At 41.1% G+C, this 18,831-nt stretch overlaps 1 protein-coding gene across 5 annotated transcripts in view; it reads left to right on the plus strand.

Moving 5' to 3' along the window:
- Positions 1-3,724: 3,724 nt before the first annotated feature.
- Positions 3,725-18,831, plus strand: part of rgs7bpa (regulator of G protein signaling 7 binding protein a) — a 44,195-nt gene continuing 29,088 nt past the window's right edge. Inside the window, exons 1-3 of one of the 5 annotated variants that reach the window (XM_078397464.1) lie at positions 3,725-3,777; positions 4,021-4,095; positions 6,069-6,235. In XM_078397464.1, coding sequence (XP_078253590.1) covers positions 4,081-4,095; positions 6,069-6,235 — 182 coding nt within the window. In that variant the 5' untranslated portion in view covers positions 3,725-3,777; positions 4,021-4,080. The other 4 variants (XM_078397473.1, XM_078397483.1, XM_078397445.1 and 1 more) reach the window with 4 other exon arrangements.

The following is an 18,831-nucleotide window of genomic DNA, read 5'->3' on the forward strand; positions in this document are numbered from 1 at the left end:
CTCGTGTATCTTGTTACATCTTTGTGCTTCTTGGTTGCCATAGACTCAGTAATTCTGGAAAAACTCTGTAAACCTCAGAATGATTCACAAAAAGAGAAAATGCAATGAATAGAGAATGGAAGATGAGGACAAGAGAAAAAATCATTCCATTGGAAAGAGTCAAAATTTGCAAGATGACTGGAAGTAGAACATGGTGTGCAGAAGAGCTAAAATGCACAACAAGCATCCGTAGTAAAAAAGAATATAATAATAATAATGATAATACATTTCATTTATATAGCGCTTTTCTGGAAACTCAAAGACGCTTTACAGAGTAAGTAAAACAAAAATAAATAAATAAACGAACAAAAAAAAGGAAGGATAAGGAGAAGCGACGGTCAGTGGTTGAAGGCAGTGTTGAACAGGTGAGTCTTAAGTGATGTTTTGAATGTGGTGAGTGAGGAGGAGTCTCTGATGGTTTGAGGTAGTGAGTTCCAGAGGGTGGGAGCAGCGATGGAGCAAGCCCTGTCCCCCCAGGATCTGAGTTTCGTCCGGATGGGGGGGGACAGGAGGTTAGCAGCAGCAGAGCGGAGGGTGCGGGTGGGAGTGTGTCTGTGGAGGAGGTCAGTCAGGTAGGATGGGGCCAGGTTATGGAGGACTTTGTAGGTCATGAGGAGGATTTTGTACTGGATTCTCTGGGGGATGGGGAGCCAGTGGAGCTTGTAAAGGACGGGGGTGATGTGGTCACGGGTCGGGGAGTGGGTGAGTAAACGGGCAGCGGAGCTCTGGATGTATTGGAGTTTATTGATGATTTTTGAGGGTGAACCATAGAGGAGGCTGTTACAGTAGTCCAGACAGGAGGTGATGAAGGCGTGGATGATGGTTTCTGCAGCTGTGGAGGAGGGGGATGGACGGAGACGGGCGATGTTTTTGAGGTGGAAGAAGGCTGTCTTGGTGATGTGTTTAGTGTGTATATATATTGCAGAAATTATATGGAGAGGATCAAATTGAACGAAAGCAGAGTAAATAATATGTATTGGAAAAAGAGAGACAATGGTGTGCACACACGGCTGAATTGAATGGGAAGCACACCGAGAAAATGGGGAAATTAATAAACAGATGTCTGTTTTAATAGCAGGGTTGACTGAAATTATGTGGATTTGCAATGAATGGAAACTGAAGTCAGTGACAGAATGGAAAAATAAATGGAGGTATAAATCAGAAAGTGCTGGAAATAAATGAAAAGTCGAGTGGCATCCATGGATAGAGAACAAAATTAATGTTTCAGGTTTAACGACCTTTCATAAATCTGAAGCTCATCAGCCTGAAAACATAACTCTTCATATGCGTGTGTTCCTTATATTTTCCACTTTATTGCAGCATCTGCAACTCAGACTTGTAGATATTTTTGCAGTATTTTACTGCAACATCCATCCACTGCTTTCAAGTGACCATTGTTTTATCACTCGAGAACGGTGCAGCAGTAATAGCAGAATGGTGCAATAATTAGAACTGCTGCTGCACTGCTCTGGCATCTTGGCTGGATACTGACCTCAGATACTGCATGTGTGAAGTTTGCACATTCTCAACAAATCCCAGGATTTCTCTGGGATGTCTTGGTTTCCTCCCACGGATGTTTCAATAGGATAATTTGTGATTTTAATTTACCCTGAGTGTAGGTGGGTGGCCGGGGAGTTGGGGAGAGTTAGTTCTTGGGCATGTGAAAGAGAATAGATTGCTGGGGAATGGGATTGATGAGAATGATTGGAGCACTGGCGGATGCTCGATCAGATGAATGACTCATATTGTTATGAAATATGGTATTGTAAAGGAGATCAAGCACTTTGACTAACTGGTGGCTGTTGTCACTGCAAAATTGCCAATAAATTCACAGTTAAACTGAAAAATCGAAAGTTACTATCTGAAATACTCTGCTCCTCTGCTGGCTGTGTCCCTTCAGTACCAACTGATGCAATTAATCCAGAATTAGTGATTTCCCAAGGATATTAACATTTTACCCCCTCATTCTTGATGTAAAGTGAAAATATCGGTATTAGAATTGATTTAGATAATCTACGGCTTATTAGAATGCAATTAAATTGGGTTCTAACCACACCCCATGTCATACTTGCTCTGGATGGCCCTTCGACCTGACTTGCCAACACTGGCCAACATGTCCCAGCTACACTAGTCCCACCTGCCTGCGCTTGGTCCATATCCCCCCAAACCTGTCCTATTCATGTACCTGTCTTAACTATTTCTTAAATGTTGGGATAGTCCCTGCCTCAACTACCTCCTCTGGCGGCTTGTTCCATACATCCACCACCCTTTGTGTGAAAATGTTACCCCGCCGATTCCTATTAAAGCTTTTCCCCTTCATCTTAAACCTTTCCTCTGGTCCTCGATTCACCTACTCTGGGCAAGAGACTCTGCGCATCCACCCGATCTATTCCTCTCACGATCTTATACACTTCTATAAAATTGTGATTTCAATGGATCACCCTCACTTGCACGTGACACACTTGCACGGCGAGATTCTGGCACATTAACGTTGAGAGCACATGCACTTGTTATTTCTCGTCTTCTCCCACCATCTAATGTTGAATCTTATGCTGTGATGCCAATGGACAGGAGTTTGAATAAGTGAGCAATTGTGGTAAAACTGAATGGTGCTTTGAATAATTGAGTGGTTGCACACAAAGAACACGCTGAAATGCCACCTCCACCCTCAAGTTCTCTCTGAATGAAAATTAACTTGCATCTATCTCTTTTCTATTTCTGAGGAAATATCGGAAACCCTGAAAGATCATCTATCCACAAGGTTAAGAAAGGCAGAGCAAGAATCTGAAGATGAATAAACTATATGTCTATTAAAATCTCTATTCCATTTCTGACAATGTGTCTTCCACCTGAAACGTTAACTCGCTCATTGCTCAGGTGCTACCCGGACCTGCTGAGCTTTTACCCAACATTTTCTGTTTTTGTTTCACAATCCCTATTGTGGTGCACTTTTTTTTGAAGTAACGGTCCTGCATATATTGGTCTCCACTAACAGTGCATGTGCTCTCAAAGTTAACGTTTCAGGATTTCGCCGTGCAAGTGTAAGCGAGGGTGAATTTATTGAGCAGTAAACCAAAACCCCGGACTCTCATTGAACTTCGTTGGGTATGGTTGTCGGGAAAATAATGTGATTAATTGAATAAATACTTCCAACGATGGACACGGATCCAGTGGGGAGAATACTCTCGGGAAAAAAGTCACGACTTTCCCTTCAGACTATAAGAACCCACTCACTTTCTCTGTACTTCTTCTCCGGAGATAGTCACAAAATGCTGGAGTAATAAACTATATGTCAATTAAAATGCTGAAATACACAGCGGGACAGGCAGCATCTCTGGAGATAAGGAATGGGTGACGTTTCGGGTCGAGACCCTTCATCCATTCCTTATCTCCAGAGATGTTGCCTGTCCCGCTGAATTACTCCAGCATTTTCTGTCCATCTCGGTGTAAACCGGCATCTTTCCAACACCATCTCCGGCGTCCCTTTCCACCTGTCCCTGTGTTAATCTGGTTAAATAGCTTCTTTCTTCCAACGCTCACGATATCAATGGTGACCGACAATACCACTGAAAATGGTACCAATCTGCACGTAGAAATAAAACAAAGCAGTTCAGGCGTACCCTTTATTTGACCCACAATTATCAATGTATTGGTCTTCTGTGGGGTCGCTGCCATCCAGACGTTAGTCTATAAAGCAGAAAACGCTGGAAACACTCAGCGGGTCAGGCAGCGTCTGTGGTAAGAGATAGGGAGTTACGTTTTATGTCGAAGACCCTTGATAAGAATTGGAAAAGAAAGAAAAGAGATTATTATGGCGATATAGTTCATTCATTCTCAGATTGTTGCTATGCGTTTTCCTATCCTCGTGGTTCACGCTGTAAAATGGAACTGAATTTTAACAGCAATCAAATTTTAACAGCAAAGCTTCCCATGTGATCTGTTATGAGAAATGACTGCCTCTGATCGTTTTGTACTTAACAGGTGTTTATCGGATTCCTACCAATGGATTGACATCTCCGAGAGAATCTTTAAACGGATATAATGATCATTTCCACGGTAATAACAAAAATGACGCTTTTAAAAAATTCACTGTTCTCTGAAGCGTCTTCTCCATATTTTCGCTCTTTCAGAAATACGTGTTTGTTAGGGGTTCTCATGTAACCGCGTTTCATAAAATTACAATGCGGAGAACTGAGGTGTAATATCGTGTATATGTTTTAGCCGTGTGGCTTAATGGCGTGGTACGGATAGTCCCACTGAAGCTCGGATCGGTACATGTTTTTAAGGTAAGGACAATTATTGTTTTGTTGAAGTAAACCGGAATCATATTGCAAGCATAACGGTAAATACTTCGCGCCAAGGAAATTGCTCTGTTTTAATTGCCATGTCACTTGCCTTCCTAATATTTGAACGTGTCAGTGTTCGCACACCGTGCAGAGGAGGTGTCAACGCTGTCTCGCATTTCCTTGGCTCACTGTAGGAGCAGCAAGGGTCAGCTCTTAGCATTGTATTAATATTCCCGTCCTATCAATTGTTTTGTCGCCTTCCATGTCAGCCTGTCTGCTCCCTGCGCTTCGCATGTCCACCAAGGTTAGAAGGGCAGAAAGGCCATTCGGCGATATTTAAGGTCAGAGAGAACGACTACGGCCACTTTCCATCACCTGGATTCTTCGTCTGTTGGGTTTTTTTTTACGAAGCCGACATTTAAAAATCCACTGCGATTTCCCAGTGAGGAATTAAAAGCGAGGTCGTTCCCACGTAAGATTCCTGCACCCGTCAAATTCTTAATGGAAACTCCTAAATCTTCGAGATGTGAATTCCTGCGCGTCCCAAACAGTACGGAGCATGCTAACATTAGGATATTTCGCCTGATCCTAGATAGTGGTGACTCTGAAGCATGTTGAAAGACGAAAGCCAGCGCCCGCTTTGCAGGCTCAAGGTTATGTAGGGAAGGGAAGAGAAGGGAGGAGAACACAGAAAACAACCATCTTCTTGCATTTTGTGTGCCTATTTAATTCCCGGAGAGCGCGATCTATCGCAACCCGCCTCACCCTAGCGAGGACCAGTTCATCTTGGATGGTGTGTGCATGAATTCTGCACTGATCGGGCGTAAAATCCGCCCCAAGTCGCCCGGCTCCATCCTGCACCTCGGGAAGGAGCATTACAGAGACACGGGGCGGAGAGGCAGCTCCGACAGCGCCGCCAAGTCGTTCCGCGACCTGGACGAGTGTAAGATGGTAAGTACGAACTAGTAAAAGCATTTTTAAATCTACAATGACCCTCTCCACACCCCCACCCCCCATCAAAACTACTTCCAATTTCGGTCACGTGCAAATGCACAACCATATTTGTTGATGTGGAACAATGGCCTGAATGATGACTGAATGTCAGTGTTATTCTGACGCGTCTATTTATGGCGAGGGCTTATCTATCGCATGTGAGTTCGTTGCATGTTGAAGTACTTTGCTGAATACTAAGTGGAGTTACAGTGCCTAAAGGACTCGAGACCCTTCTCTCTGCGTAACTACAATCAACATTGGCGTTTTAATCAAGTATCCGTGCAACACAACTGTTTGATGTGGGTGGACAATAATAGCCCATCATTCCTGGAAAGAATGAACGTGTTTTCGTTTACCAACATTGTGCCAATTTATGGATCTTACATCAGAAACTAAGCAGACTTATTTGCAGTTGTTGCTTTGATTTGCAGCTCAGATGGAAGCTGGACAGGTACAACTAATGGAGTTGTATTTATAAAAAACATTTTAAGGGATCGCGATTGTTAATAGTGCAGTGGTAACACCGCCACTTATTGGCTATATTGTAGGGGTTGTATGCATGGCCAATAGTGTATGATCGCAGCTGAGTAGCTTGGCTGTCCCGCCACTGACCTTCAAATTTATTTCCTGCTTAAGTGGTGGCAAAAGCCCACCTTTTATTTTTCTAAACCCATTCCATCACTCCTTTGATTTTAAAAAATAGGAACTACTGTAAAGTCTTCAAAGCGGTGATCAGATTTTTTTTTTCAGATGGTGCAAGACTTCAACACCCAAGTAGCCCTTTTCCGCGAACTGGTCATTTCTATTGGAGATGCCTCCGTGGATTGTCCCTGCCTGCGATCTGAAATGCAGAAGACGCGGACCAAGGGTTGTGAGATGGCACAAAGCGCACATCAAAAACTCTCCGCGATCTCGGGGTGAGTGAGCACTTTAAACTCGAAAGCTACGGAGCTGCTTTGAAATTGAACTAAAATCACATTCTCAAAAAATTAACTGAACATTATGAGTAAACTTGCCAAAAGAAGGCGAGGTTATCACAAAAGGTGAACCCATGAATTAATCGAGTTTTGAGATTTTTTTATGCCCTTATTGCAAAATGATATCAGGCGATTAAACTTAGACCTCGGTGTTGTTGTTCGTCACTCTTGTTTCACTGCGTAGATTGCCGTGCCTGTCGCCTTTCTAACGTCGGTTTCGCCCTTGGAGTAGTTGACCTCCTTCACGTTGGTCAGCACGTTGGTGACACTCGCATTGCTCCCAAAAGGACCTTCCAAAGTCCTCGAAATATCATATTTGCGAAGTGGCTTTACCGTGATAAAATACCGTGGATACCGTGGAAAAGTCACATTTATTTTCTGCCGGTGTTTATTATCCTTGTTGGGCTCGTATATTGTTGGGCTCGTATATTGTTGGCTTCGTACATTGGTTATATTCAGTATAGAAGTTGGGAGGTCATGTTGCAGTTGTATAAGACGTTGGTGAAACCGCGTTTAGAATATTGTGTTCAGTTCTGGGCACCATGTTATAGGAAAGACATTGGCAAGCTTGAAAGGGTTCAGAAAAGATTTACTAGGATGTTGCCAGGACTAGAGGGTCTGAGCTATAGGGAGAGGTTGAGTAGACTGGGTCTCTATTCCTTGGAGCGCAGGAGGATGAGGGGTGATCTTATAGAGGTGTATAAAATCATGAGAGAATAGATCGGGTCTCTTGCCCAGAGTAGGGGGATCGAGGACCATAGGACAAGGTGAAGGGGAAAAGATTTAATAGGAATCTGAGGGATAACTTTTTCACACTAAGGGTGGTGGGTGTATGGAACAAGCTGCCAGAAGAGGTAGTTGAGGCAGGGACTACCCCAATATTTAAGAAACAGTTAGACAGGTACATGGACAGGACAGGTTTGGAGGGATATGGATCAAGGGCAGGCAGGTGGGACTAGTGCAGCTGGGACATGTTGGCCGGTGTGGGCAAGTTGGACTGATGGGCCTGTTTCCACACTATATCTATGGTTGGTCCAACCCTGGGTTTGTCAGCGTTCAATTGCAAAGCTTGTTTTGCAGTGATCCTCTTTGATTATATTCCTATACCATTGTGATCTCAGCAAAGGAGCTGGAGAGATGATTCAATTTGCCAATTGGACTGCCGATGCTTAGGGGGTCTTCATATGTAATGTTGGACAGAAATCTCATTTGCTTGTTCTACGGCTCCATAGATATTAAACTCCCCAAAGTCCTGAGATAAAAAAAGAAAATGATTAGCCTCCCGGTCCGACTGATTGACGTGGCTGCTCTTTAAAGGATTCTTGAAGGAACAGAGTTGACCGGATCAAGATCAACAGCATTGACCCTCTTCTTCCTTGGGCCAATTATCTTGACGTCAGTATTTTAGTTCTCATTTGATAAATAGCCACTTTTCCAATAGGAATGAAATGTGTGTCATAGCAAGGAATTGCTAACTTCCAGAAAATAAAGAAACGGTTAGCAGATGTTTTTTTAGAAAGATAATAAGAGTAACATTTAAAAGTTGATTGTTGAATTTGTCTATTTAATTTGTATACGTTTGATCATTCCGATGAAAGCATTATCATTTAGGTCCAAACGAGTTAACGACAGATGGGTACCATTGTATTAGTCATGTCAGCACACAGAGAAGACAATAATGACTAGTGACTGTTTTATAGGCTGTCCCATTTTCTTTTTCTGTTGATTTACAATAGAAGAGAAAACTTTGCAGTAGAACATATAGAAGAGTACAGCACAGGAACAGGCCCCTCAACCCACAATGTCTCTGCAAACATGATGCCTTGTTAAACTAAACTCCTCCGCCTGCATATGGTTTATTGTCCTCTATTCCCTGCATATCTATGTGTCTATCTAAAAGCCACTTAAATGCCACTATAGCACCTTCCCCCATTACCACACTTGGCACCGTGTTCCAAGCACCCAGCACTTTGCGTAAAAAAAACTTACCCCTGCCCCCCCAACTCTTTTAAACATTGCTCACCTTTCACACCTTCAAGCTTTGACATATCCACCCTGAGCAAAAGGTTCTGTTTGTCTACGCTAGCTATGCTTCTCATAACCTTATATACTTCTATCAGGTCTCCCCTCAGCCTCTGACACTCCAGAGAAAGCTATCCAAGTTTGTCCACCCTCTCCTTATAGCCAATACTCTCTCATCCAATGTGCACATTGAGTTCCCCATTTACGCTTGGTTCATTATACCACAGCCAAAGTTAATTGCACTCCAACTAATTAAGATATTATGAGAAATTACATTTAAGAAAATAATAATCTTGATATGGAATTAACTATTTTAATAGTTCAAACAAAGTTTCTAAAATATGTAGCAAAAACAAGACAGGGGGACATCTAAGGTAGACACAAAAAGCTGGAGTAACTCAGCGGGACAAGCAGCATCTCTGGAGAGAAGGAATGGGTGATGTTTTGGGTTGTGACCCTTCTTCAGACCAGATCAGTCTGAAGAAGGGTCTCAACCCGAAACGTCACCCATTCCTTCTCTCCAGAGATGCTGCCTGTCCTGCTGTTACTCCAGCTTTTTGTGTCTACCTTTGATTTAAACCAGCATCTGCAGTTTTTTCCTACACAAGGGGGACATCTAACGAGGTAAAGGAGTTTAAGATAAAAAAGTGTAGAGGTCTTCAAAAACTCTAGGTTTTAGAATTTAAGAAAAATCCAAGGACAAAAGAAAATGGAAGAATAGAAAGATTGAACTTGAATCTGGATTTGAACTGGTTAAGATGATCCACAGAAGAGATATGCAAAGAGTGAGGTTTACAAAATTAAGAATTGAAGGTAATGGGCAAGTAACTCTGAGCTACCTAATTTAAAATAGACAATGATCTTTTGTCAACTGCAAACTAATTTCCCTGGAATATATGTTGGAAAAGACTATCTCTTAATGATACTGCCATTTAGGCATTGATATGGCACAAATTTATTTCCTGTTAGACTATTAACCTGCAGTTTGGGATTCCTAACATTGCTACCCAGAAGAAAGTAGAAATACTGCATCAGATTCAGATTCAGATTAGTTTACTGCTATATACACCAGGGTGCAATGAAATTCCTAGTTCACATGAAGCTCTCAGAGTAAACAATAAATACAATAAGTACACAATAAACACAACAAATGGTCAAGGATGATAGTGCAAAATGAAATTGTATAATAATGTGTAATAATCGAATAAATGAATAAGGCAAAATTTAGAGTTAGAGTATGTGTCTGCACCTCTGAAAAAATGTGATTGCATCATGAGTCTGATAGCCGATGGGAAGAAGCCGTTCTACCTAATTTGGTCTAGCCTAGACATCCAGACATGGGGAGAACATACAAACTCTGTACAAGCAAGGACCCATAGTTAGGATTGAACCCGGGTCTCAGGTGCTGTAAGGCAGCAGCTCTACTGCTATGCCTCTGCAAGAGAAGAGTAGTTGCCATGCCAGACTGAAATGGGTCCCATCAAATACTCTTTAGGTCAAAAGAATCCTCGTGGACATGCTGAATCTTCTCAGATATCTACGAAAGCAGGTACATGGATGTGCTTTCCTGAACATTGCATTAATGTGAAGCAGCCAGGTTACATTGCTCATGATATGGATGCCAAGAAACTTGTAGTTGTTGACCATCTCTATGGTAGCACCATTGATGAGGACAGGGTGTGTTTATCATACAAAAATCTCACTATTCAGCCTCTTTAGGACAAAAACAAATACTTTTATCTTGCTGATGTTGTCTTGACACCATGACACAAGTTCCTCTATCTATTTCCTGTATTTTGTCTCTTCGTTGTTATTGGTCCAACTAAAAATAGCGGTATCATCCGTGAACCTAAAGATCAAGTTTTAGTGCCTTGCTTGGCCACACAATCATGGTTGTATTGAGAGTCAGTGTGGAGGAAAGGAAGGAGGCCTCGGGTGTAAGGTCCAGAAGTTTAGGGATGAGTTTATTTCGTATTATGGTGTTGAAGGCTATCTGTAGTCAATGAAGAGCATCCTGATATAAGTGTTATTGTCAAGGTGATCCAGAGCTGAATGTAGATCTATCAGTGAGATAGTGTCCTCTATAGACCTATTTTTCTTGTAGGCAAATTACAAGCATTCTAGATTGGCACAGTTGTGGTCCATTACCAATCTTTCAAAGCATTATACACTTCATGTGTTGTGTAACAAACCGGATTTGATTAGGGAGCTTAAGGTAAAGTAACCCTTACAAGGCAGTGACCATAATATAATACAATTCAACCTGGAGTTTGAGAAGGAGAAGATGAAATTAGATGTGTCAGTATTACCGTTGAGTAAAAGTAATTACAGAGGCATGAGGGCGAATCTGGCTAAAGTTGATTGGAAAGGGACCCGAGCAGGAATGATGATGGAGCAGCAATGGCCGGTGTTTCTGAGAGCAATTCAGAAGAGACAGGATCTTTTTATCCCAAAGAGAAAGAAAGATTCGAAGGAGAGAATGATGTGACCCTGACTTAGAAAGAAAGATGGAATACAGCGCAGCAAAGTGTGTACTTTGGTAATAGGAATAAAGTAGGCTATTTTCTAAAACGGGAGAGGATTCAGAAATCGGAGGAGAAAAGGGCCTTGGGAGTGCTGGTGCACGATTCCTAAAAGGATAATTTGCCAGTTGAATCAGTACTAAGGAAAGAAAATGCAATTTACTTTGAGAGGACTAGAATATAAAAGCAGGGATGTAATGCTGAAGCTTTATAAGTTGCTGGTCTCACTGCATTTGGAGTATTGTGAGCAGTTTTGAGCCCCATATCTGAGGAAGGATGTGCTGGCATTGGATAGGATCCAGAGGAGGTTTACCACAATGAACCCGGGGATGATTGGGTTACTTATGAGGATTGTTGAATGTTCTGGGCCTGTAATTTAGAAGGTTAAGGAGGGGATCTCATTGAAAATTAACGAATAGTGAAAGGCCTGGACATAGTAGATGTGAAGAGAGTTTGAGAGTCTAGGACCAGAGTGTACAGCTGCCGAATAAAAGGACGTACCTTTAAAAAGGAGAGGTGGAGGAATTTCTTTAGCCAATGATGATAAATCTGTGGAATTCATGGCCACGGGTGTCTCTGAAGGCCGTCATTACATAGAAACATAGAAACATAGAAAATAGGTGCAGGAGGAGGCCATTTGGCCCTTCAAACCAGCACCGCCATTCATTGTGATCATGGCTGATCATCCACAATCAGTAACCTGTGCCTGCCTTCTCCCCATATCCCTTGATAAGTATTAGGTATTTTAAAAGTGTAGATTGACAAGTTCTTGATTAGTAAGGGTGTCCAAAGTTATGGGGAGCAGGCAGGAGAATTGGGATGAGAGGGAAAGATAGATCAGCCATGATTGAATGACAGAGTAGACTCAATGGGATGAATGGCCTAATTCTGAATCTTTGATGTATGAACTAATGAACTTCATTATGGTTGATAATGTTGTTTGGTAGGTGCATGTTATTTGATTGGTGGGGTAGATATTTAATGAAAAGACAAAACATTCACATCATTCACCATATGGTTTGACTAAACTGATTGCAGCCGCACAGCAATTACAATATTGTATCTAGATGTTGGATGAGGACAGACTAAGACTTTAATATGGTTTTCCTTTCTTCTCATTAAATAGCTCACTGATATTCACTATTCAAGGCAGCAGAAATCCAGCAAAGGTTTTCCAATGCTTATTGAGCCATCTTTTGTGTTGTCAAGCCAAGATTGCATTTGCCTGTTCCAGTAGTTCCAGTAGATATTTAACACAAATGCTCCCTCTGTGGAAGAATTCTCTTCGATCCTCATCGAACGATTTTGTCTCAGTGGACAATATAATTTTTTTAAAGTTTATTCAACTCGCAGCTGTTTGTAGATGGCCACCGATGTGGAAACCAGTGTATTTATCTGTATAACAATTTTGGAAAATAATTATAAAGTCTCACTTAAAAGGCCTCAGTCTAGAGGAGTGCAGTTCTGATGGTACAGTAGGTTGAACTGACAGAACAGCTGTTCTTTGGACCATACATAAAATTGTAACTTAGATTGTTCCCTTAAGTGAACATGTAAGATCCTGTGGCACCATTTCATAGAATTACGAGAGCTGTCCTCTATGCCCAGTCTATTTATCCCTTTAATCAACGTCACTAAAGCAGATGATCATATTGCTAATGGTCATAGAGTGTAAACTTAGGGTTCGTAAATTGTCCATTGAATTTCGATGATTACAATAATGGCTATACCAAATATCTGGAAGTTCTTAGATTCTTAAATTTGTTATATGTATATGAGGCATTTCCTTTGTTACATGGGGTATGTTACTAAAACCCCCAAAAAGTAATTGCTTTAATTTTTAAAAATGTGTATAGGTTGTTAAATGATCTTTTTTATTCAGAAATCAGGATATTGTATATCAGTTTCTTGTTGGCATCCTGATGTAATAGTTTAATATTCAGTATTGTGCACATCACAGTTATTTGTACATATGTTATATAAATATATCCATGATGATGCAGATTACTTCATAAAATTGACCTGCTTAGCTGTCATACACTGGATCAGGATTGAATCCACAAATATGCTCATAGAATTTCCCTCCATTTCCGTAGCAGATATAAGGAGCTCCAAACACTGCCAAACATGGTACAAATTGGGTGACATTCTCCTTCCTGCACCTTGACATTGCACACAGTTTTTTTGGAGTTCTGACAATCCACCAAAAATGTTAGATGATTCTGAAGGCTTGGATCAAGTATGGTGTGACTCTTGCTCTTCCAACACGATCTTGCCAGGTTGACGTTCTGTTTTATTTGAAAAAGAAAGGCAAGAGGGTATAATTTTATTGAAGGGTAGAATACTCTGCCACTTTTAAACTAAAACATATTATGTAATAGGAGGAACGGGGTGAGAGAAAAAGGATGAGATATGATAATTCCTACTTCTATTATTTTAGTTCTGCTGTTGACCAGGGCCTCAGACATGTCCTTTCCACTAATGGGGGTCAGGTCTTGCAGCTATGCCTGTCCCTCGCTGATTAGCTTTGTTGGTTCCTTTTATATGCCAACTTGTCCTGCCATAGAGGGACAAGTGTGTTGCTGATTAATGTCTAAAAGGAGGAACACTGTAAATCATGAGGCCACATTTGGAGTTTTGGTTGCTCTGGTCTATGAATGATGTTGTTAAGCTGGAAAGGGTGCAGAAAAGATTCACTAGGACGTTGCCAGGACTTAAGGGCCTAAGCTATAGGGAGAGGTTGGACAGGGTAGGACTTATTCCTCGTAGCGCAGGAAGCTGAGAGAGGTTATCTAAAAGAGTTGTGTAAAATCATGATAGGGTGAATGCTCAGAGTCTCTTACCCATAGTGGAATCAAGAGCCAGAGGACATAGGTTTAAGATGAGAGGGGAAAAACTTAATAGGAATCTGAGGAGGATCTTTTCCACACAGAGGGTACTGGATGTATCGAACGAGTTGCCAGAGGAGGTAGTTGAGGCAGATACTACAACAACATTTAAAAGACATTTGGACAGGTATGTAGATACAAAAAGGTTAGAGGGCAGGTGGGTTTGGTGTAGATGGGTATGTCAGATGTCATGGGCAAGTTGGGCTGAAGGGCCTGTTTCCATGCTGTATGACTCTATGACTATGCAATAAAGTCATTTATGAATAGGTGGCCATGAGTCCATGTTGGGGAAGTTCTGTGTGGTGAGTCAGATGAACTTTTGAATATTGTGGATAAGTTCAGTTTGATGGAATCTGGGCCAGAATGTGTTGCTAACCAGCCAATGCTTCTGCAGCACGAATGTTGAGAATACACTGGTCTCAAATGTGCATGAATCAGGTTTTTTGGTGGTGCCTAGATTCATCAGGGCATTCTGTGGATTTCTGGTCCAGAGGTTGAATGCATTCAGCTTTACATCAGCCATGGCTGTCACATCTGGTATGGACCTATTATTTTGAATGGGATTATCAACTTTCATTAAGGTAAGATTAGCAACATTTTTGGTCTTTTTTTATTAATTTCACTGTATATTAATGATTTTAATTAATTGTCAAGAGATTGATGTGATTAAAACATGTCTATTATTCAATTCTTACATTTTTTAATGATTTTTAATATATTATTTTTAATGAACAATGGGAACATACTGTTTTGAGCTGTATCAGTGTCCAGCAATGTGCTTGGCAGAATGTGGAATTTGAAAATACATCAGTTATAGTTGCGTGGTCATTAAAGTTTGTGTAATGTGGATCAATGTGCTTTGCGCTCAATCTAGAAACTTGCCCTGTACATCTCCATCAACCTTCCTCGCTCTCACCTGGTAGCTATGTCCTCTAGTTTTGGATATTTTCACCCTGGGAAAAATGGTTCTGACTCTCTACTCTTTGCATGCCTCTCATAATTTTATATACTTCTATTGTGTCCCCTCAATCTCTGACGTTCCAGAGAAAACAAAAATCCAAGTCTTGTCAACCTCTCCCTGTATCTGAACCCCTCAAATCCAGGCATATTCTGGTAAATCTCCTCTACACCCTCTCCAAAGCTTCCACATCTCTCCTGTAAATGGGGCGATCAGAATTGCACGAAGTATTCCAAATGCGACATCACTAAAGTCTTATAGAGCTGCATCATGACTCCTTGACTCTTGTACTCAATGGCCCTAGCAATAAAGGCATACATACAATATGCTTACTTTGCCACCCTACCTACTTGTGTTGCCTTCTTTAGTGAGCTGTGAACTTTGGCTCCATGGACAGAAATGTCAGAATGGGATTGCAAAGGGGAGTTAAAATGGTTAGCAATTTAGAGATCCAATAATCCTCATATCCATTCAGAGACCCCAACACTCTCACATCCATCCAGGGATCCCAGCCCACTCACCTCCTTTCCCATTCCCATACTGACCTTTCTGTCCTGGGCCTCAAGACAGTACTGTTTGTAGGTTTTGAGAAGAAGATAGAAACAGGCAGGATGGGGTTGCGGAATGCAAAAGGTTGTGGAACTATAATTAACCAAGCTGCAAGCACCCATCTTTAGAGGCACAGGATATATTGAGCAAGTTATGAGAAGAACATACATGGGCACCATGCCTTTACTTAGAGAACACAATCAAGAAAGTTAAGATGAACTTATTGGTTTAAATATCAGATCCCCTACTTTCTGTTGTCAACCTTAACTTTAACTACCTGAACTACTGTAGACAGCAAGTCACTGCCCAACTGGAGAAAATACAAATGCAGTACCCTTGTGCAAACTTTGAAGTGTTCATTCAGTTCTGTTTCCTGCGTAGCTTCTTCAGAAAGTGATTTGCCATGATATAGACTTTCCTCGCTTAAGTTTAATTTCAAGAATCAGGAATAAATCTCATTGTGTATTATTAACCAACAATTCTGCACCTTTTGTAGAATACAAGGAATAAAATTGAAGATGTACGCAAGAAGTAACCTCCTCAGATCCATATAGAATTGTGCGCATTTTCTTCCCTGTGAACACAGAACCAGATATTTCACCGACCAATGTTCAGAAATTCTTGGACCTCACTTCTGGTTCAGTCACCTTCCCAGATCCCAAATTATGTTGTAATAGTAAGGGTGTTCAATTTTCTTACACACTATTTGATTCAAGTAGGCACATTTTGCTCTTTTCAAATTACCCAATGTCCTTCTCTTGTAGGTGTATTTAAAGAATATTATTTTTTATGCCATTGCATGATTCTATCTGCATTCCATTTAGGTTTCCTTTTTGGATCTTTAAGCAGATTGTTTTTGTGGTACTCAACTGTGCTTGGCACTGTAGCTTTCCTGACATGGCTCCAATGCATGTCAGGGTTATTTTTTCCCAGGCACTTTCTGCTGCATTCCTTTTATTCATATAAGTTTTGTTCTCCTATTTGGGCAAAGATTAAAAACTGAAATTGACAGTTTTAGAATGTATTTCACAAGGCAGCATCTTGCTCATGCCCACACCATGAAAAATCCATCCAATTATTTGCAAAATCCATCATCCTCCATACTTCTGCACATTCTTTCACCAGTAATTACCTAATAACCTTTTTGAACAAACCCATATGTCAATCCTTGAGGAAATGTCTGCATTCTTTGAGTATTGAGCATCGATATAGAGGCAAACAAGAAAGTACATTGAAAAAGTTACATGAATAATACAACACACAAACATATTTCTGCATGAAGCTAACACATATATTAAAAATTAAAAAACTAGTCAAAGCATTTTAATCTAAATGCATAGATGAGAAGCTCTTTTAAAGAAAAAAGTGCTGATTTGCAATGTCAAAGGGAAGTGGAGGATATTGTAAAACTCGATGCAAAGACTGTCTCAATGTTACTATATCCAAGGTATTGCAAGTGTAAGAGCTCCATCTATAGTGAGAAACTCAACTTTGGTAACAGAAATTTAAAATGTGCTGCTGAAATTTCATAACAGCAAAATAATTGTATTAGGAACATGCACATCATATTGAGGAGCCAGTTAATTTCATATGCAAGTAAATTTGCTTCATTTTGTGATTTTTTATTGGTATTTGTTTCTCTATTTTGAATGATCAGTCTGAGAGAAAGAAAGTCATATCTGATACTATACTTCACTGTAGCCTTTTGAAATTTATTTTGTGCTTTGAAGGTTTTTCTAAACATGATTAAATAGCATTTTACTAATGAATGCTCTGCAAAATTATTAACAAACGATTTCCTAAAATAAACAAGGTTTTGTGTTTGTTTGGAAAACAGAACCTCTTCCGATTAGAAATTACAGATTTGTGTTAATAATATAAAATGGGATTATAAATTTGATTGTGGCCAAAATTGTAGGTGCATCCCGTGCAGCATCTCAGTCTTTCAGTATCAAGACACATACTTCTGCTATAACATTGTGAACGAATTAATCCAATCTTCTGCCACATTCTCCATGGCAAATTCTGTGTACCTTGAGCTGTTCTGTACCTGTTGTTTCTTCAATAATTTAATTGAATTTGATATAATTTAATCTGGTTCAACTCCACTGCACCATTACACCAATGCTACAAAAAGCTTTGATTTTGTGAAGACAGAGGTTTATATGCAGATGGTAGTCAAGAGGTCATTTAAAACAAACAGTAGCATTCTTGTTCATTCTTTTTTTTAAAGGAAGAGGCACCAAGGGCCAGTTCATTTTCCAGGCAACTTTTATTTATAATTACACACAAATGGATGTTTGTTTGTATTCTAGTTTAAACGTATTCCAGAAAGTGTCTTAGATCTGTCACACTTATCAAGATCTAAATAATGGAGACCTTTGATATAAAAGAGAATCCACTTAAAACGAGAATTGTGCAGTCACAAATTTCAAGATAGCATCAAGAAGTGATACCTAAGTGCTGTTTTATAAAGAGAACATGAAAGTAAAAATACCACTGGCTCCTTTTTTTGCATTACATTATCATAATCAAACTAATGTAACATTCATAGTTATAATTCACAGTTTTAATTATTTAAAGCAATGAATTTTTGAACAATCATTACAAACTGAATAACAGAGGATTTCCAAAGCCAAACACAAAACAACATTGGTTTGTAAGCAGAATTGTACACTATCCAGTCTCATGGTAAGTACATTTTCAAACTGGATATTTAATTTTGTGGATGTTTATTACACTATTTTTAGGATAATACTAGAAGAGGGTGGACCCGTTGGGCCCAAAGCTCTCCTGCCTTGGTCTAGTACCCTCCCCTCCCCCACTCACCCCCTTCCCCTCCCCCCCCTCACCCACTCACCCACTCCACTCCCCCCTCAACCCGGGCATCAGTCAAACCCCCCAGGTCCCCCTCCCCTGCAAGAGATTAATATATATTAATAGATATACAATATAACATTTGATATTCTTATGTTATTATATTTTAAGTATTGTTATTACATTATATCATTATTATTTTTATTATTACCCTGGAGGTGTGTGTGTGTGTGTGTGTGCCGCGCTGCCCATTACCCTGGAGGTGTGTGAGTGTGTGTGTGGGTGAGCGTGTGTGTGCACTGCACTGCCTGCTGGGGGTTGCAGTTCAGTGCAGTCTGGGGCACTGGAGCCGGGCAGGAGCATGGACTACACCTCCCGGCGGGAGGCACACAAGATGGCGGAGTGGGAGGAGGAGGAAGAGAGGAAGGAGAGCGGCCGCCATTGTTGTTGGAGTCGTCAACGGCGCTGTCGGTTGAAGTGGGTACTGGAAGAAACGCGGGAGGAGGAGGAGAAGAAGCTGCCCACTGCGGGGTTTAAGTCCGGTGATGGTGCGGGGTGCTGGGGCCGGGCGGGAGCGGGGACTCGACGATGCCATCTGTTGGAGCGGGCGCTGGAGGAGACGGAGGGGAACGATGGACTACGGGGACAACGACCATCTTCCTCCTGCTCGGAGTCTCCCCCGGGGCCGGGGGCAGGCGGCCGTTGGTTGAAGCAGGTGCTGGAGGAGATATGGGAGGAGGAGAAGAAGCTGCCTGCTGGAGGTTGTAGTCCGGTGACAGT

The sequence above is a fragment of the Rhinoraja longicauda genome, chromosome 1 (assembly GCF_053455715.1).
Source record: "Rhinoraja longicauda isolate Sanriku21f chromosome 1, sRhiLon1.1, whole genome shotgun sequence".
Lineage (NCBI taxonomy): Eukaryota > Metazoa > Chordata > Chondrichthyes > Rajiformes > Arhynchobatidae > Rhinoraja > Rhinoraja longicauda.